We start from the raw sequence: 22367 nt of genomic DNA, 5'->3' as shown, positions 1-22367 counted from the left end.
GTCAACGAATTGGGGAATCTGCGCATGCGTCAGCGGGTCTCTCTTGTCAATGTAATCCCTGACGGAATTACGAAGTATAATTAACGGTAACATTCGGCTCCGTAAGGTGCTAAAATACTAGTAAATGTTGTATGATTGCTCTTACAATCAAAAATGAATTTATAATGGTAACTTTCGGCTCTTTACGATGCTAAAACGTTAATGTCGGATTTTTAAATGTCTGCAAATGCTCCCACTTTCTCATTTCAAACGGAAGTTTTGACCACCTAAATAGGCATCAACTTTTATGATAATCTATAAGTCTATTATGTGTGCTAAATCTTAGAACTCAGAATAACAGTACGATAATTGAATTTTCTATTAATTCATTTTAGACATCAGAAAGTGTAATAATAGATTTTGTTGATCCTAACAATTTGTGGGATTATTCCAAAGGTTCCTTGGTCTGAAAACTCTTAATCCGGCACGAAAAATTGATTAATTGATTTCTTTATTTCTTTATCTATCTATCTATTTATTCATTTATCTTTTAAGTTTAACAACGTTGAGAATATCGACCCCCTTTCGTTTTCGAGTCGACGATTCTTCAAAAAACGAAACTTTCTTTTCCCCCTTCGTCAATTTGGGATTTATGAGCCTTTGGAATGACTGTATCTGTGTTTGCTTGTTTTTTGTTTTTTTCAGTCGATCGGGGGGGGGGGGGGGGGGGGGGGGGGTAATTCAGAAAATAAATATAGATGGGAGTGAAAATCTTGAGGCAAGGAATACATGTAAGTGAAATTCTCATTTTGACATCATAATTTTTTTTTTTTTGCGTGATGTTCGAGTTGTATTCTGGAAAGAGTCATGTACGGTACTTATTCCGTTGGTTCGTTCCTCCGAATCTTAGCCTTCGGAATAACGAACTTTAGGTAACGAACTGTAACTATATGTTTTGTTTGTTTGTTTGTTTTTCAGTCGAGCAGTGAAGGGGTAATTCAGAAAAGAAATATATAGATGACAGGGAAAAATTTGAGACAAGAAATCAGTTTAATTCTTAGTTTGACATTGTTAATGTCTTTGCGTGGTGGTTATTATTCCAAAAAGAGTCAGGTAGGCCTACTTATATTCCGATGGTTTGTTCTTTCCGTATCCGAAAAACGCAAATTCCCTGTGCCTATAGATGTTTGTTACTATAGTAATCTGAAAATGAAATGGGGTTCGTCAATCCGAACATTTTGTGACACTCCGAAGGTTCGTTAATCTGAAAATGGGAAGTATGTTTCATTAATCTGAAAACGAATAACCTGGTGAAAAATTTGTTTTGTTTTCGGATTAACAGCATTTAGAAAAACAAACCTTCCTTCGTTTTTGAATTGACGAATCTTCAAAACAGCAACACAATTTTGTTGTTGCTTTTATTTTTTTAATGTTTTTTTTTTGAATAACGAGACTTTGGAAATGGCAAACCTTCAAAGTAACGAACAGTTACAATTTTTTTTTCATCATTAAAGCGAGCAGTGGAGGATAATTCAGAAAAGAAATATAGACGGGAGGAATAATTTTTGACTGATGATGATGTTGGTCATGTTTCTGAATGTTTAGAGAAAAAGGCTGAGTGATCTGAGTGGTGGTGATGATAAGTTATTACTAATGCGAGTGTAAAAGACAGCTTGCTGAACATACTTCTTTCCCTTCCGGTCCATGAATGATGAAAAAATACATACACCTCACAACAAAAAGAACCACGGGCTAGCAACTTAAAGTTAAATCTAAAAGTTCATTACCAGCAAAGGGGAAAAACACAACAGTAACTGAAGCCAAGAGATTGTGTATGCAGTCTCTGGCATTACGAGAAACTTGACACCCCACCCCTCTCCCCTCCTTGTGGAAAATTTCCACAAAACCAGGTGCCAGACCCCAGATGCCAGATGAAAGAATGCGTGCACTGGAATAAACAGCGTGTAAATAGCCTGGAAATATCGATCGAAGAACTAGCTCATGAGTTGTCATCGCAAAGATCATGATTCTAATTACACACACCATGATTCTATAGCCTTTCTTTTGACCCGTTAGTAGAAATATCAAACAGTTAATTATTGTGTACTTAACTGAGTATTTTAAATGTTTACTGAACTATAGAAAGGGCTTGATTAATCACAGAAATCCATGAAAGGCCTCTTATGCCCAGGCAAATTCACTACGAGTATGTGATGCAGCCACTACCCGGTTAGACAGCAAAATCCTGACAATTTCACGCTCAAAACTACGTATTACTTTTGACAGATTGAAGATATGTTCGTTTTTGTTTTATTGTTTTTTCCTCGTTTAAAACACATGATTTCTTCGTATCGAACGTAATCTGTTTAGCGAACATCGTTATGGCAGACTTTCTGGTTTCAGTCAGGGGAAAAGAAACTGGAATAGTTAAGATGTTTAAAATCCAATGAATAATATGAAAACCTGAAAAATAACACATGACTATGTTTTATAGTGAACAAGAACTAAATACACCCAACAAATTTTTGCATTTTCTCACACAATGAGAAAATGAAATCATTCCCACTCCCCTGTGAGGCAGTGGAAGTTTCCATAACCACCCCTGCAAGCTTTTGGAGGTACGTGCACTGGCTGTACATTAATCAATCAACGCTGAACACCGCGCACAGTACTCTGTACACGTACTTTAGAATCTTTTAAATCGTGCTGCTTGTACACAAGCTCGACGATGTACTATTACTAAGGTATACTTAGTATTATGTCGTAATGTTTGTTTAATCAATTTTTTGCGGACTAGCCAAAATTGAATCAGGGTAGTGATATGACAACAGTAAGTGAATAAAGACAATCTGAACTTATCCGTTGCCCCTGCGTGATGTGGAGCGAGTTTTACCTTGCACTGATATTTAAAAGGCGAGTTTTCTTTCTGTTAGGAATCATCTAACTGATCTCTGCAATATATAAATGTACGAGTAGGCCCTATAGCTTCTTAGCCTAAACACGATTTTAGTCGATTTTGCTATTACCAGTTCAAGTTTTTGCGTTTGTAAACGGCATTCACTGGTGCTTGCTTGTTTGCTTGCTTGGTATACGTTTCTGTCATGCGGCTTGCAGTTTGTGACTTATAATCTCCACTTCTCTTTTACTGTCAGCAACTAGTTGATAACCAAATTGATAGAGTTCATCAACAAGATGGTGCACATAACATTATACAATGCGTATTCAGCACATTGGCGCGATGGCATAGAAAATTAATGAGCAAGCACTAATCTTTTTTCACGCATCACACTGTGTCTTGTAAAGTTGTATACAGCAAGGTGTCTCAATGACCCCTACACCACAGACTTTCCTCCACAATGTACAGAGTAACTTTGATCAAAGACACTTAAGGCTTGCCGATTTCAAAACAGAATGTCCACGCCACGCCTCGTGCGAACAAAAGACGGATTTGGAGGCAATTCATTCACTAACTACACAGCTCTATCACTGCATAGAATTGCACTGTGTCTGCTGGTCAAGCTATTGGAACTAGCAATTCCCTAAGAAGAAGGCGACGGGCACTCTACCGTTTCGGGACAATTTTTCACAACAATTAAAGATAATTTGTGACAAAAAAAAAAAAATGGGAGTGAACTGGACGATGACATATTTGCTCCTGCGATAATTATTCTTGCATGTATTTTGTGCATGTGAAAAAGCGTTCAAACTTTGTTTCCAGTCTACCATGTAGAGCAGGTCTATATCAGCAAGATGACGATCTCTCTTTGAAAACAATGTGGTTTTACCAAGAACAGACAATGCACCAATGCGCGCTGGAAGATTAAATACTACGTTAGTATTGTCATGATAATGACTACAATTGGCCTCGTATCTTCTTGCCACTAAATACACTGTATTCAGTGGGTGCTGTTCGTTGTTCCGCAGGTTCGTTATTCCGAAGGTTCGTTGATCCGAAACACGCAAATTCCCTATACCTAGAGGTTCGCTAATCCGAACATTTGTGGCGTTATTCCGGAGATTCGTTAATCCGAAAATAAAATTTGGAATATTGAACCTTCGGAATAACGAGCCATAAACCTACTTAAAAAGTAGCACGTAAGGGACTAACACAATTTGCTGAAGGTCTAAAAGAACACATTTAAGAGAAGAAAACGAATCAAGTTTTACTTCCAAATACACGTGTTTGTTGTAAGTAGTATTTAGAGTAACTTTACACTTCATTAAGACATTGTAAGATAATGATTAATCTTCTCTTCTTGCTAGTACAATGTAGCGCTTTCTATTCATTAAAAAAAAGCAGTCTCCATTCAGAGAGGGACGCCTCGGGACGCATGATGACGCACATTCTGCAGAAAGTAAAATAAAATGTGATGAATTGTATGCTGGCTTTAAGTTGTTGGGACCATGCAGGGCTTGCTGGCCCTGTGAGAGAGTTGACTTGCAACTGCAAATAGGTACTAGTGCTCAGTAATACTATTTTGCCTGAAACTTTGTGTTGAATTAGAAACAAACGCAAATTGGCTTTGGATTAGTCAAGGTTGCGTTCGATATTTCATTTTTTACCCTACGAAATCGAGCGTCCGTTTAGCAATATGCAAATTTGCATATGGCTCGCTCTGGATCAGGCGGGAACTTGCATTTGTTGATGCTTTTTATGCCCCTCACAACTACTGTGATATGGGCCTCATAAAATTTCATCCCAAGCTCAGTGCTTAGATTATGTGCACTATACTATACCACACGCTACTACACAGTCATATGCGTATCGGGGATTTTCGGATCGATATCGCGAATTGTAGCGAACGAGTAGCGTGAAACGGTAAATTCGCGGTTTTTGTAAGCATCGGGCAGCAATTCTACCTTGATACTTAATGCCGAATTTGGTTCGAAATTGCACTGTTGAGGAGCTGAATCATGTCACAATTCATTTCTGTAACCTAGAAAATCAGTAAGTGTAATTCTAAGGTCAAAGCAGTGCGTGGCCCCAAACCTTGCCGATGGCTTCTCCGCTTTGTTTGCTAGTAATATGTAGCACTTTCTATTCCATTTGATTAGTGAAGGTTGCGTTCGATATTTGCCTACGGAATCAAGCTCCCTTTTAGCAATGAACTTGCTTGCGTTTAAATGAAAATTTACGTACAGTGCGGGGACTTGCATTCGATGGTTTAGCTCTCACAAGTCACAACTGTGCTTCATAAAGCTTCATCTCAAGCCCAGGGCGCAGATTGTGTGCCTAAGTATACTCGGACGCTGCACTACACACACGCGTATCGGGGATTCGGATCGTGAGTAGCGAGTGAGTAGCACGAAACGGTAAACTCACAATTTTTTAAAGCATCAAGCAATATTTATTGCATTTCTTCCTTAATAGAGCCTACTAATTGCTGAATTTGGTTCGCAGTTGCATTGCCGAGAGTTGAATCATGTCATAATTTATTTCTGTAACCTACAATACATGTATCAGTAAGTGTAATTTTCATGTCAAAACAGTACGTGGCCCCAAATCCTGGATTGCCGATGGCTTCTCCGCTTAGCACCAGTAGTAGCACTTAGCTACTAGCTTTCTATTCATTACGAAACAATAGTCGCCATTCAACGAGGGACGCCTCGAGACGCATCGGGACGCATCGGGAGGGTAGAGGGAAGGAGCTTATTTTGCGGACATAACGAGACGGCCACCAGGTAAGCGCCTTTTCGTACATACAACAGTCCATTTGTGAGGGCTCGTCTTTTACAAGTATACTTGGGAGTTAGCCGACGCTTTGTGACGCTCGGCGGCGCCCGCCGACACGCAGTCTAAACTAGGAATTGTATGCCGTCGCTAACCGTTGCTGCATGTCCCTTGACGTCGGAAATTGAAAGAAATTTGCGGAAGCTTCACACCGCATCGCTCTCGGTCTCTAATTTACCAGGTGCGTCTAAGCGGCCTTGTTGTTGTTGTTGTTGTGAATAAGAGCATGACAACACAGGAAATAATGCAGGCATGAGACAGAGAAATGTAAAAAAAAGAGGAGGGACCCTGCGAGGGAGCGCAGCGACCGAGCGGGGGGAGGGTGTGAAAGGGGGTGTCCCCCCTCCCATGGTGAGGACTTTTTGAAATCTAAGGTATGAAAAAACTTATTTTAATGCATTTTACAACTGAAATTTACTTTTGTTATGAGGTACATTTTACAGATAAACATTGTGATAATTGAAGTCATGAATGACACTTGCAAAATCTAAAGGAAGGAATATGCTTAACTGTTATACCTACTCAAATGTGAGGCCATAATCACATCACATAAATGTACACCCAGGTGACGTCTTGCTGGATTCAGTTCATACGGGTACAAAAAAAAAGTGTTATAAATCACAGCTTAGCATTGTTGGCTGTCTTTAGTCCATATAACAGTTTACAGTGCGCAAGGGTCTTCATTTTCTTGTTGAAGAAAAAATACTCTCACATTGTAATCCAGTTAATCATGCCGTGTGACACTTGTGTATCACTTATCAAAGCCTGCATGGCCTGCAGTATCAACAACTATCATTACCGGTATGTCTTCTTTCTTGACTTGCTAGTCAAGTGACTTACTACTGTCTAGTCAAGTCTTTTTATTCCTTCAGGAGGTCTAAACAGATTAAAAAATTCAGCACTAAAGGAACAATCAATTTATCTTTCTTCAGTCAATAATCCAGACAAGAAACAAGCACTCATTTCACTCTGATCTTTCCCCACTCTGGCCTCAGTCCCCCCCCCCCCCCTCAAAAAAAGGAGAAAAAAAAAACCGAGGGAAAAAATACATACACACACACACACACACACATTGCAACACAACAAAACCCTCTCCCCTACACCTCCCCGATTCCCGTGTTTCTGTCAGGTGAAACGACATGTTCAAGTACAAGAATAAAACAACAGTAGATATTGATTGAAACTCAACACCCATTCATGCCAGCCAGGCCAGGCTGCCATGCAACGTCAAAGCACATTCCGACAGCTGGCTGGCAAACCACATGGCAGAGGAATTTGCGCGCACGTGTAAATTGCTCGACTGGAGAGAGGGCCTGGGAACAGCCCCTTGGTGATTAGTCTGTGAGTTATCAATTGCAGACCTTTTGAACAATTGCAAACGTCATGATACTATTTTGTCTTCCTTTTGGACTGAAAGAAAAACATCAAAAAGACGAGTTGAGTGTCACAAATTTTTATGTGGATGATCATCCACATAGATTTGCATCCTCTAAATTTGACAAATATTTCAAATGCATTAATTTAGACAATATTTCAGTAATTTATGTTAGACTGTTGATGCTGTCCAGTAAAAACATCAACAATTTCATGTGAACTTGGAAGTATTAGGATGAAGACAAAAAAAAAAATCTTGGCAGAAAACAAATACAAGTCTTTTTTATTGTCACTGGTAGTCACATTTGTGGTTTACAGATTGATAAATCAATAGGTATAATATAGTAGGCCTATTGTATTACACATCTCAGTTACAATCTCATGAAAAATTTGACATTCTAACACCTAAATTAAGCTCATCAAATATTGCAGGAGAGTGATTTTAAGGAGCTTACATGAAAGAAATATAAAATCATTACATTTGTAATCCATTTGTAAACATTCTTTCCCTGTTCATCTCCAACACTCCTCAGACAGTTCATGACAGTTCTGTTTTGAAGCCTGCCAGTCTATGAAGGGAAAGAAAGTGGCAATTTCCCCCAAGAGTTGAGGGTCATTGCTTTTGGATCCATTGCTTTAGTGTGACTGTCGACGTGTACTCTCTGTGCAGAGCTGCTGCTGCGCTCGCTAGGCACTTGCGCTGCATGCATGCATGGTTAACTTCAAAACAACGCGCAGCGCGTTCGTCACTACCAAGGCCGCGCACGCGCGTGTTAAGATATACCAGGTCCGTGCGGGATGCAGGAACACCTTGGTTCAAGCGTTGTCGTAAGTCACTTACGCACTTCTGCCTGATTAACATCAGAAAATTAATTTCGTATCTCGCCTTACGCAGTTCTGCCAGATTAATCGCCCTCTCTCCTCAGGAATTTTGCCAAAATTACTTTCTAAAAATAACTTTCTGTACTGAATCACAACTTATTTTTTGGCCCACTTGAAAGAGCATGAGAAAAAACACACAAAACACTCAAAACCTGAAAATCGACCAAAACCGACTTCGGGAGTTCTGCCAGATTACGGCTGATATAATATCACATGTAACTATAATCCTTCAAAAGCAATTGATCAAATCTACTAGCAAAGTATAAACAAGAATTTAGAACTCAATACAAAATATGAATTGAATTAACCTATAAAAGAAGCAGCACACCTAGAAAAAAAAAAAAAACATTTCTCATGCAGTCTCTCCTTCCCCTCTCTCTGCTATCAAGCAGTTTTCATGTCATTCAAGAGCACATCGTAAAACACTGACCTTGTGATGTCAAATCTGTTGTGCCAGATTTCCGTACTTCTTGAGTCACCGTCATACCAAATCTAGAGAAAATAAGGCATTGATAATATCTCAGGTAAAAATATAACTAAAAATGTCGCTATGGCAACTGGTATGCTTCCGCTATAATGCACTGTTCTCCTAATAGGTCTATAACACATCCTGACAATGTGAAACAACAGTTTCACAGAATTGACAAAAAAAAAATAGTATGACATGTTTATCACAAATGTGTTGTTTATTTTCTTGAACTACAATGTAGGTTTAATTTGGATGGATGGCTATACTGTTGAAGAGAAAAAGTATTTGGGGATTTACAGATTTTCACTTGGCCTCTGATCCTTTATCAAGTTTATGCATTGAATATTAAACCACCAAGGTATGGAGGGAAAAGTGTCATTTCAGCATCAAATAGTAGAATTTTAGCAGTTTGACTTGACCTCTGACCCTTTAACTTTGACCCCATGACAACCAAATTCCTGATAAATCACTGTCAGGCAGTATATGTACTAAGTTTCATGATGATACATTGAACCGCTTCCGAGATATGGAGAAATAAGTGAAATTTCAGCATTTTCATTGACCTTTGACCCCATGACCCAAAATTTCCCTGAAGAATCTTGATTGCTTATTACATTAATACATTACATTTCAAGAAAATATCATCAGGCATTGCATAGATATGGGGCAAATAGTGAAATTTTGAACATTTGCCCTTGACCTTTGACTTTGAGCACGTGCACTCAAGAGTTAATAAGCTCAATCTCGTACAAGTACAGGCTCGGCAATACGGTGCAATTAATTCCCCGATAAGAGGCAAAAGCTTTTGAATTCGTAATGGTCATTGAAGCACTGTGCGAAGCAAAGGACAAAACAATTTCGAAAATTCACCTCCTTGTATTTCCCTTATTTTACCACTAAATCCCTTGAAACTTCACGTACGTTTGTCCTCAAAATTATTCGGGTGGTGGCGCGTCGCGTTAATGGGAACACCACCCTTCGTCCAAAGCCCCCCCCCCCCCCCCCCCCCCCCCCCGGTTTTGCCGAAAGGGTGCGTTGGGAGCGTTGGGTCGCGTCGCGTTGACTGGAACCCCACCCTTCGTCCAAAGCTCCCCCGGTTTTGCCGAAAGGGTGCGTTGGTACTTTTTCTCATGTAATGTTAAAAGAGGAGTTTTAAATTTATATTTAACCTTCAAACAACCATTTTAAAGAGGCTATCGTCTGGATCGGTTTACACTCTATTACCACTTGGTCTACAGCCAGTTGGTCTGGCACCATGGGGGAGGGGCGAGGGACCCTAAACTTTACCCTAATCTTATTTCATGTGTATGAACATCTGTTTTCTCCCTCAATGCAGGGTCAGAGGGTAGTCCGTAGTCGTAGAAAAAGGCCCCCCCCCCCCCCAAAAAAAAAAAAATAGCCCAGTTGGTCATATAGACGAAACGATGATTGGACCAAATGGTACCTGATTAGACCAGGAGGCTGGCTATTAGACCAAATGACAATAAGATCAATGGTTATTAGACTAAATGATGATAGACAGAGGCTAGACCAACTAGGCAATGGACCAAAATTAATGACGTGTACACCAAATATATATTGGACAAATTTGGTTTTATTTTAGACCATTTGATGATTAGACGAAATGGAATTAGACCAACTCATAATAGACCAAATTGGTATTTGATGATATAAATTGGTGTTAGACCAAAAATAGACCAAATGGCTACTATTAGACGAACTGACTGTAGACCAAATAGTAATTAAACCAAATAACAATTAGACCAAACAGTAATTGGACAAAATGATGATTTGGACGAAGGGTGGGGTTCCAGTCAACGCGACGCGACCCAATGCTCCCAACGTACCCTTTTGGCAAAACCGGGGGGGGGGGGGCTTTGGACGAAGGGTGGTGTTCCCATTAACGCGACGCGCCACCACCCAACCCACCCTTTCGGCACAAGCCAAATTATTCATACCCGGTACCCCATGGGAAAAACATTCTTTTTTAGATTCTTTATCTGGAAGAGTTGTGTTGTATGCCCTGTGTATCTTTTATCTACTTGATGGATGCACAAATCCAGGGCCCTGTTTAATAATGCTGTTCGTAAAGTTACGAATGACTTACGAGCGACTGGTGAGCAGTTCTTGTGCTGAATTATTGAAATAAGTATTGATATGCTATATTATAAGTATGCACATCAGAACTGATCACCAGTCGCTTGTAAGTCGTTTGTAACTTTACGAACAGCTTTATGAAACACCCCCCTGGTTTGAGTTGGCTCAACCTCATTTGCATAATAATAGAGTCCAAAAGTTATTTTTAGCACATGTTCAGAGTATTTATACCCCAGACCATGTCTCAACATAAATGCTAGTTTAAGACTGTGCCCTTTGTTATGTGCATTCCTGTGCATGTACAGGGGAAACTCGGTATAATGAACACTGCTATAACGAGATATCGGTTATTACAAGGAAACTTTCCCGGTCCCAAATTTCCTTCCACACAAGTCTATGTAAAATGCTACTCTTATAGCGAGATCGGCTATAACAAAATAACTGCTCTAACGAGACAAATTTTGTGATTTCCAAATGAAGAAAAACATGGCCAATCAAACCTGTTATAGCGAGGTAAAGCAAAATGTCTTCGGGTAAAGCTTTACTTCGCCTGGCTTCATGTTCCTAGATTGTAAAGCTCGATGCACCAAAAACTGTCTCTTGTACACACATATTTTCTTCAGTGCACTCCAGCTAGCACCGCATGTTGTATGTGTATATGTACGTGTGTGTGCGCACTGATACATGCAGAAAATATGGTATGGTGGGACGGCCGTATGCATGATGACATCATCATGACGTTTAGCAGGTGTGAGGCAATCTGAAGCTGTGATTGGCTTTCTACGTGGGGAATTCCCCATCTTCACACACGCAGTCATAATACAGAATGTGTCACACACACACACAGCATTGTGCAGACCATATTCAAGCTTTCCACACACAACACACACCCATACCATAACCACATACCAATCCACAGACGATCTTGGACAATCACAAGCTATATAAATTTACAAATTCAAACATCTACAATTGAAAAGAAACACATTCTTGATATTGGATTTCCTTGGCGAAAAACATCTTCTTACCCATAAAGGTGAGTAATTCCCTCACACACATTACCAAGTTATCAGTATTGATTGAAAGATGATGGGTAGTCCCACATGTGCAAGTTAATGTCTTTATGTTATGCTTTCTTTTATGCCTACTGATATAATGAGATATCGGCTATAACGAGGAAAATGACTCGGTCCCGACCATCTCGTTATATCGAGTTTTCCCTGTACTATCTTTGTCCGAAAGTTATTTCAAGATGTTCCAATGGAAAAAATACCTTTTGTGTTAAGCAGATGAAAAAATAATGTAAACCAAAGTAGCATCTTTCAAGAAGAGTATAAATAGAGGGAAAGCATGCAATTTATACACAGTTTCTGATCATCATGGCCAAGAAGAAGGAGCTCAATGGGGATCTGAGTCAACGTCTGGTGCAGGCCCACATAGAAGGGTACAAGGCCATTTCAAAGCAGTATGATGTCCCTGTGGCAACTGTCCAGTGCATAAGCAGCAAGCACAAGAGGTTCAACACTGTTAAAAACCACAGTGGCCTCACGCTCCTTAACTCGCGCATTGCCTACAGGGAAGGCAATACAAAGATATGGTAATGTTATTTTTTACCAAAAAAAATCATTAAAAATCAGTCAAGTGGAAATTTGCCACCTTTGGTGGTGCTTGACATTGCTTGAGGACAGGAGCTTCTGCTGGCTATGAAGAAGTTGAATGAATCAGGGTTTTTGTATTTTTAATGAATTTTTATTGATATGCATGAGGTAATTTGCTATTTTTATCGTTTTTGAGAGTGACTGGATGACTAGTCTCGTATGGAGGCTCTTAACTTTTTTTAGAGCTGTAAAACATCCCAAAATATGTTGTTTGCACAGAAAATTTCCCTTCATCTGCTTCAATTCAAAAAAATTCTACCATTCGATTGATTTTGTATGATTTATGGAATATGCTGCATTTAACACAGGTTTCTATGGGAGCCCGGAAAAGGAGTGTGAGGCCTTTACTGCGAGACTGATAGAAAGTGGGCATGAAAGTCGTCTGCTAGAATGCAATGTTCTCACCAGCAAACGGCATGCAGAGTGTACGGGAAGGTTCCCGGGGTTGCTGCCATGGTACTTGCTAGCTCAAATTTGGAAATATTCTTCAAAGGGTAAGTCAGACCACTAGTAAACAAGTGTAGTCCTATTTCTAAGGTAGCCCTTGCCCTTAACCCTAACCATAGCCCTAAAGTTAAATCCATTGCCGACCCAAAGTTAGATTTCAGCCCAAAATCAGATTCTAACCCCAAATTTAACATTAGCTGCTTAGTAATTATGAACTAGACCCAAATTTAACCCAGTCTAAGCTAGCGAGAACTCGAGTCTAGACTGAGTAACTTACGCCCTAACCCTCACCCTGCCTTCCCCTCGTTCTAACCGTAGGCCTATACCCTAGAGTTTACTTATTCTGTAGGCATGTCCTGGACACCCCCCCCCCTCCCATTTCACATCCCATCCCATTCTATCCTTCATACTAACCTTTGTGAACTCTAATCCCTACCTTATATTGAGTTTTACATTGATTTATATTGTAAATGTACATCATATGGCCTGGTGGTGGGCTCAAATGCTCCATGGAATAGTGAAATTGAATTTTCCTTTCTTGCTCATTGAACTTAAATATTTACCTTGAAATGTGTTATGAATAATTATTTTGATATTTCCGGAGGTTTTCAGGGTATCCAGCATTTAAACCTTCAAATTGGACTGAATGAATGCCATTGAATTATTGTCTATATGGGCCCTACATCCAATTTCACCGAACCCAAGGTATAATGCCAGTAAGGGTGCATTGATTGGATTTCAGTACATTGTGCATTGTAGCTTGATGGGGTCCACTCTGCTGAAAACAAGCATGAAATGTAGAAAGTTTTATATCGTTGCAGTCGGAATTAATATCTCTAAAAGATGACAGCATTAAAAAAGTGTTTGGAAGCACTTAACTGCTCTATAGGCCTCACACTCCTAAGTCAACTCCCGCATTGCCTACAGGGAAGGCAATACAAAGATAAGGTAATGTTATCTTTTACAAAAATAATCATTAAAAATCAGTCAAGTGGAAAATTGCCACCTTTGGTGGTGTTTGACATTGCTTGACGACATGAGGACTAGTCTCGTATGGAGGCTCTTAACTTTTTTTAGAGCTGGAAAACATCCCAAAATATGTTGTTTGCTTGAAAGCAGAAAAAATTTCCCTTCATCTGCTTCAATTTAAAAAAATTCTACGATTCGATTGATTTTTAATGATTTATGGAATATGCTGCATTTAACACAGGTTTCTATGGGAGCCTGGAAAAGGAGCGTGAGGCCCAGTGGGCATGGCAAGAAGTGCATGGTGTCTTCCAAACTTGCTAGGAAAATCTGCCGAGAGGTCAACAACAACCCCTGGACAACCAAAGCTCTCCTGGAAATGCTTGATCTGGCAGGGACAAAGCTGTCACGCTCCACCATCGAGCGAGTCTTGCACAGAGGAGGTCTCCATGGGCGTAGACCTAGGAAAACACCGTTGCTCAAGAAGAAACATCTGGAGGCTAAACTAGCTTTTGCTAGAGGTCATCTGAAGGAAGATCCCTCTTTTAGGTCAACCATCCTGTGGTCTGATGAGATGAAGTTAGAGCTCTTTGGCCATTGGGATACCACATACATCTGGAGGGAGACAGGATATACAAGCCAAAGAATACTGTGCCTACCGTCAAGCATGGTGGTGGAAACATCATGCTTTGGGGATGCTTCACTTCCAGTGGCACAGGGAACCTCGTCAAGGTCCCAGGAATCATGAGAAAGGAGGACTATGTTGGGATCCGTGACGAAAATGTGAAAGAGCCCACTGAGAAACTCAAACTTGGGTACAACTGGAAATACCACCAGGACAATGATCTGAAGCATACCGTCAATATAGTGAAGAAGTCGTTTGAGGACAATGATGCTGATGTCCTGGAATGGCCAAGTCAAAGTCACTTGTAGCGAGATTTGGATATGAGAGTGATGGCTAGGACCCCAACAAACCTGACCCAACTTGACGCTTTTGCCAAAGAGAGTGGGCCAGCATCCCACAGAAGACATGTAGGAAGCTTGTGGACTCGTACAAGAATCGTCTAAAAGCAGTCATGAAGAACAAAGGCCATGCTATTGACTACTAAAGAGAGATATTGGACTCAGTTAGCCTAGGGTATGAATAATTTTGAACATGGTACTTCTTGAATACAATGTATAAAAGACCCTTGGATAATCTAATCTTAACAAGGCAAGTGCCAAAATGTGTTAAGCCCATTCGCGTAGAAAAAAATCAATGTTTTTCTACTCCCGGAAGTTCACTGACCTTTGACCTTGTGATGAACTTGGAACAACTCCCCAAGGAACATCTCCCATCCAGGTTTGGTCACAAACAGACATAGGGATCAAAAGTTATGAGCCATAATTGAAATGTGCTGTAAAAACTTAACATTGGGCCCTAAAAGTTTGTTTACTCCTGTCTGTGACTTCTCACCTTGTGATGACCTTCAACTCCCCAAGGGACATCTACCATCCAAATTTGGTCTCAAACGGAAATAGGGGTTAAAGTTATGAGCCATGATCAAAATGCACCGTGAAAACTTAACATTGAGCCCTAAAAGTTCATTGACCCCTGCCTATGACCTTTGACTTTGTGGTGACCTTCAACTCCCAAAGGGACAACTACCATCCAAGTTTGGTCATAAATGGACTCATACATCAAAAGTTATGAGCCATAATTTAAACGCACCATAAAAACTTTAACATTGGGTCCTAAAGTTCATTGACCCCTGCCTATGACCTTTGACCTTGAGGTGACCTTCATGTTTGGTAAAATGTGTAACTTTGTACAACCACTCTTCCCTCCAAGTTTGATTGAAATTGAAGTACTCAGTAGAGAGTTATTGAAGTTTTGTAGCGTTACGGATGGACAGACTCCGCAGGCAATCCCTTATAGTCTCCCCTCACCTCCGGTGGGCTCGACAAAAGGGGAGATTAAGAAAGGACACTCACAGACCAATTTTACTGTAAAAATCTATTTCTAAATTGCTTTAAAAAGTAGTTTATCTCAGACTGTTAATATTAAGCTTTAGACAAATTGTAACATACAGCAGGTGTGTTTATGGACCTCTCAGAGGCCTTTGACACTATTGGTCACCAACATACTTCTTTACAAATTGTGTCATTATGGCATATGTGGGAAGGCCTTGGAGTAGTTCAGGATCTACATTGTAAAGTGTACCTTAAGAATTGCAAAAAATATGTTCCGATTAATAACTGCTGTTCTTCCAAACAAGATGTAGTTTGCAGTGTCCCACAAGGCAGCTGACTTTGTCCATTACTATTCATTCTCTTTATAAATGACATTCAAAACTCCTCCGAACTTACTGTCTGCAGATGACTCAAAAGTTTTCCTTTTATACTCCGACAATTTTGTTTCATACAATAGTCTCTGAACTCGAAAATGTAATTTCTTAGATCAGAACAATCAAATTGTCATTGAATGTTGTATACGTGTGTGAACCCATGCCAAAATACAAGAAGAATTTAAAGCCGGTCTGCAATAGCCATTATTTTGATGCCACAACTTTTTTTGTAAAGAGCGCCATCTATCAAAACTTCTGGTGGCCGGGTTACATCCACAGAACTCTAGTTCTGTGGTTACATTTTATTTTATACTGTGGCTGATCGCCGCCTGCCGGTCAGCGCACAATCTCACAGCAGCTGTGCGCAGAGCCGTGAGAACACACACAAGCAGTGCATAATATGGTGGGGTACCGAGAGCCCAGCCCGGCCCGCCCGGCGCGGCCTCAATCTTTCGGCCGATCGCGAGGGAACGGGTTACTTGTCGTGAGAGAGATCCACGACAAACCACTCACTCAGTCCAATGACCTACTCGCTTTCCACCAGCGCAGCTCGCATCTCCTCCCACTGGATCCAGCAGTTACCAAGTCGTATCCGCGACATAATCGACACAACGATCAGAATAAACGATCTGAGTGTTGAAGACAGTGTTTGAAAGCACTGAACAGATCGTGAAGTGATAAGTGACAACGTATAATGGTACATACAATGGTACTATGGTATGTGGTATACATATGCGTGCGTATGCACTGGACTGCGCAAGATAGTGCGGGATCGAAGTGAGCTGCTGCCCTGCTAGGCCGGTGCCAGGTAAAAATGGCAGAGGTAAAAATGGCAGGGGTAACTAGAACTATCACTCATTGTGATTAATATACCCCCACCCACAACTGAGGAAATTAGCTCAACCAGGATTTTTTAAAAACTCTTTAATGAAAAAAAAAAAATTACCAACGCAATGCACTGTCCAACAGTAAATAAATGTATTGCTCACTGTTAGTCAAATGTCCCACATCTCAAGTCAAGTGCTCAAAAACTGAGTGAGCAAGATAAATATGATCCCATATTTTATCGCCTAAAAACTCTTAAGGCCCATGATATACATTCATACCTAACTGCTATATTTATGTATAAACACATTAGAAATTTATTACCATTTTTCCATAATGCCCTAGTAACTAATGATCACATTCACTCATACCCTACCCGTCGTTCCCATGATTTTCATTTAAGTAATCCAAAGCTTTTACTTGCTCAAAAGTCGATTAGACATCACGGTCCGGATACATGGAACACTCTTCCTGAGGAGTTGAAACAGTGTGCCTCCTTGTTTTCATTCAAAGCAAACTTAAGGAAGCATATTTTATCAAAGTATACTTCAAATACGAATTAAGCATGAATAATTTATATGACTTATGTTGGTCTCCCGATAGTAGCAACATCGTAAGTCATTCCCTCTTCCAGCAAACCAATTTTATCATTCCAAATCCCAGCCTATCTGCCCCTGTGCACTCTCAAGCACTCGCACGCACATTCACCACCATCACACATCAGAGTTTATTTTCCCCTGCTATCTTCGCAGCAGAATTTGTATTGTTTACCAATTTACCTACCTACCTTTTCCTCGGGCCGGCCATCTCTTCAAGCAATGCTTACAATGGCGGCCCTCTGCATTATCACTTCTTAAATATAATATTGTTATTGTAATCCCAGCGGCATAGACATGCATACTGTATAATATCATTAATTTCCTTTTATATCGTTGTTTATGCAAGTCAAACGCCTCTGTTTCAAATATACTTTGTATGTTTCCCATGTTTACGATTATTCAATCTATGTATATATTGATTTGCAGAAAATAAAGTATCTACCAATCTACCAAACTGATGATTTCTATGGTTTTTATTAAAAATTGTATAACCATGGTGCAACACAATGTTGGATATTAAGGAAAAAATGAAGTTTTGCACAACTATATATCATAGCCATCACATGTGCCAAATTTCAAGCCAAATGCTAACAGGATGAGGGGCTTAGTTCAATTCACAATATTAGTGTATCATTTTCATTCAAAATATACTGTTACCATGGCAACACATTTTCAACACTGACAAAAGAGTTTTTGCACATCTAGGTAATGTAGAGGTAACATGTGCCAAATATGAAGCCAAAATGCTCTAAACATAGAGAGTTAGGATCTAATCGAAATGTTTGTATGATTTTCATTCAAAATGCACTGTTACCATGGCAACACATTGTTCAACAATGATGAAATGCAAAGTTTGCATATCTCCGTACTACAATGGTTGCATGTGCCAAATTTCAAGCCAAATGCTCAAAGACTGAGGGAGTTACCTGAATCCACAATATTTTTTAATTGATTTTCATTCAAACTATGCTGTTACCATGGCAACACAATGATCAACAAAGACGAAAGGTTAAGTTTGCACATCTACATACCATAGTGGTCAGGTGTGCCAAATTTCAAGCTAAATGCTCAAAGACCGAGGGAGTTGGCGGAATCCACATGCTTTTTGGTGAAAAAATGTTGTTACCATGGCAACGCATTGTTCAACAATAATGACAGATTAAGTTTGAACATCTATATGCTATAGTGGTCACCTGTGCCAAATTTCAAGCCAAATGCTCAAAGACTGAGGGAGTTAACTGAATCCAAAATATTTTTGCATGATTTTCATTCAAAATATACTGTTACCATGGCAACACATTCATCAACAATGACCAAAGACTATGTATGCTCATCTACGTATTATAGTCGTCACATGTGCCAAATTTCAAGCTTAATGCTCAAAGACTGAGGTAGTTACCTGAATTCACAATATTTTTGTATGCATTTTAGTGAAAAGCTGCTGTTACCATGGCAACCCATTGTTCACCACTGACGAAAGATTAAGTTTGCACATCTATATGCTATATAGTGGTTGCATGTGCCAAATTTCAAGCCAGATGCTCAAAGAGGGATTTAACTGAATCCACGATATTTTTGTGTGATTTTCATTCAAAATACGCCGTTACCATGGCAACGCATTGATCACCACTGACGAAAGATTACCTTTGCACATCTACATACCACAGTGGTAATGTGTGCCAAATTTCTAGCTAAACGCTTGAAGACTAAAGAAAGTTAGCTGAATTCACAATATTTTTGTATGTTTTTTGGTTAAAAAAATGCTGTTACCATGGCAACGCATTGTTAATCACTGACGAAAGATTAAGTTTGCACATCTATATACTAAAGTGGTCATGTGTGCCAAATTTCAAGTAAAATGCTCTAAGACTGAGGGAGTTAACTTCATCCACAATATTTTCGTATGACTTTCATTCAAACTATGCTGTTACCATGACAACACATTGATAAAAAATGATGAAGTAGTAAGTATGCACATCTACATACAATAGTGGTCACATGTGCCAATTTTTAAGCCAAATGCTTGAAAACTGAAGGAGTTGGCTAATCCACACATTTTTGTATGATTGGTAAAAAAAATTCTGTTGCCATGGCAACAGATTCATCACCACACACATCAAATGTGTTTTGCACAAATATACATTACATTGATCACATATCCCAAATTCAAACTGAATTGCTACAAAACTAAGAGATTAGAGCAATCCACAACATTTTGTAAGATTTATATGAAAATCTTCCGTTGCCATGGCAACGCATTATGAAATACTGACGAAAAAGGTCTCTTGCACATCTGCCTGTGATAGCGGTCACACATGCTAAATTTGAAGTTGATTGCTCAAAAAATGAGAAAGTTGTTTGATCCACAAGTTTTTATGAAAATATGCTGTTGCCATGGCAACGCATTATGCGATACTAATAAAAAAGGTGTCTTGCACATCTACCTTTGATAGCAGTCACACATGCCAAATTTGGGGTCAATTGCTCAAAAAATGAGAGAGGAGTTCGATCCACAACATTTTGCTAGATTTTTTAAAAATTTGCCGTTGCCATGGCAACTCATTATGCAATACTAACGAAAAAGGTGTCTTGCACATCTCCCTTTGATAGCAGTCACTCATGCTAAATTTGGGGATAATTACTCAAAAAATGAGAGTAGTTCGATCCACAAGTTTTTACGAAAATATGCCGTTTCCATGGCAACGCATTATGCGATACTAACGAAAAAGGTGTCTTGCACATCTACCTTTGATAGCGGTCACACATGCCAAATTTGGGGTCATTTGCTCAAAAAATGAGAGAGGAGTTTGACCCACAAGATTTTGCAACGGACCCACCGCCCGACCACCCGCCCGACCGACCGACCGACCGACCGACCGGCCACCCGACCTCAGGATGATTCCTATATACCCCCCCTACACACTATGTGTGGGTGGGGGTATAAAAATGGCAGGGGTAAAACTGGCAGAGGTAAAAATGGCAAGGGGTAAAAATGGCAGGGGTAAAAATGGCAGAGGTAAAAAAGGCAGTGGTAAAAATGGCAGGAGTAAAAATGGCAGGGGTAAAAATGGCAGAGGTAAAAATGGCAGAGGTAAAAATGGCAGAGGTAAAAATGGCAGAGGTAAAAATGGCAGGGGTAAAAATGGCAGAGGTAAAAATGGCAGAGGTAAAAATGGCAGAGGTAAAAATGGCAGGGGTAAAAATGGCAGAGGTAAAAATGGCAGGCGTAAAAATGGCAGAGGTAAAAACGGCAGAGGTAAAAATGGCAGTGGTCAAAATGCTAGAGATAAAAATGCCATTGATAAAAATTTAGTCGTTGAAATGTGAGAGGACGAGGTAAAAGTGACAGAGATTTTTTTTTCTTCATGTTTCTGACACCTTTCTCGCAATACGCGCTCAGGGGCGGATCCAGGGAGGACCGCAACCGGCGCACGCCCCTCCTTTATTTTTTGTTGAAAGAAAAGAAATAAAAAGAAAAGAATGGGGGAGAGGTGCGTGCGCCCCCCTTTGATTTTGTAAACGCGCCCCCTCTTTACGGAATTCCTAGATCTGCCCCTGCGCGCTTTTAGTGCCTTCTTCTCCTGAAATAAAGCACGGGGGAGACCGCGGAGAAATGGGACATGTGGAGAAATATGGGACACTCATGTAACTTGAAAAACGCTCGGCCAGTCAACAATCCAATTATATCAGTAAAAAGATGAGCCTCGGTACACCTGAAAATGGACATATTAACCACTATACAGCTCTACAGGTATCTTGTCAGTAAAATATCAAACTCACTTTAGATCTGGTAGCAGAGACTCCAACTCTCCCGTTTTCGACGGGAGATCTCCCGCCGAAATCCCATTCTTGCAGAATCTCCCGTTCTCCCGCCGAAGATTTCATTTCTCCCGCCCTGGCTCTGTGTCTCCCGGTGGAAAGGATTTCTTACTCATTGCTATCGTATGTTGAAAAAAATTAGCCTTAGATAGCACCAGAGAACATCTAGAACCTAGGAACTTCGTGGTTCGCACACATCAACTTGGAGTCTCCCATTTGCTAGGGGTTTCGGGCGGGAGAATCTCCAGATCAGAAGGTGCTTGGGGTTGGACTCTCTGTGGTAGGTTCTTGTCTGTGACGAAGCATATTAAAGGAATATAGGGCCTATAATGAATATGACTAATAACATATTCATTGCACATTATTGTGCTTGGACATAGAGCTGCAGATCGGTCCAGGCAGACCATCCAAAGTAGAAGAGAAGCCAAACTGCTGATGAGTGTCTTTCTCGAAAATGAGAAATGCTGAAATTGCTGAGAAGCTTCATTTTGGGAGACAATGTCTATAATAACAAATTGTTCCTGGTAGACATCAGATGACCAATGGTCATCTATATGATTGGTTAATTGTGTCGGCAAGGGGAGGGACATCTATGTGCCATATTTAATGTTACATTTTAATTTGGTTTCCAAGAGGGGCGGACTCAGTAAAATAATCATATGCATGAAGCTTGAGAGCCTGAAACAAAACCAGGGTGCAAGACCCCAAAATAGTTAGTTACAACTCGACATCTTCAAGTAGCTCATTGAGTGAAGAATCATTTCACTCCAACTGTACACATCATTTTCAGCTGAATAAAAGTCCAGCGGACACCAAGGTTCACATACGACTTGTGTGGAATGGGACTTTGATTTTCAATGACTGCCGGTGTGTGTGTGCAGGTGAATGATGCGTGAAAGGTACGCCAACATCCATGAATGTTGAAAACCTTGTTACACTATACTATATTAATAAGTATTTCAAAAGGTGTGTAAACTTCTGAAAATAAAATTGCTTGATAACAGACATGCAGGTATGAAAAATAATATTTTTGGCACGGATCTTTTACTGTTTCCATTTGGTTTCCGTTACCACTGGGAGAAATTTAATAGGGCAGTATTACATTTCTCCCCGCGGCACATGCAAAGAGAGTCTTGCAGAGCTTCACCGATCCCTGTGTAAATTGAATCGCGATCATATGGTAGTCATAGGCGG

General features: G+C 40.1%; 1 protein-coding gene across 2 annotated transcripts in view; it reads right to left on the bottom strand.

Annotated features, from left to right (window-relative positions):
* The window catches only part of LOC139734523 (CCR4-NOT transcription complex subunit 2-like), a 243407-nt gene that overhangs the window by 158516 nt on the left and 62524 nt on the right, over nucleotides 1–22367 (bottom strand). For both annotated transcript variants that reach the window (XM_071645298.1, XM_071645299.1), the window contains exon 3: nucleotides 8397–8458. In XM_071645298.1, coding sequence (XP_071501399.1) covers nucleotides 8397–8458 — 62 coding nt within the window. The remainder of the gene's footprint in view (nucleotides 1–8396; nucleotides 8459–22367) is intronic.

The sequence above is a fragment of the Diadema antillarum genome, unplaced genomic scaffold (genome assembly GCF_040938485.1).
Source record: "Diadema antillarum isolate AM-2024a unplaced genomic scaffold, OU_Dant_1.0 seq00000531_RagTag, whole genome shotgun sequence".
Lineage (NCBI taxonomy): Eukaryota > Metazoa > Echinodermata > Echinoidea > Diadematoida > Diadematidae > Diadema > Diadema antillarum.
This window is presented reverse-complemented; position numbering and strand designations above follow the sequence as displayed.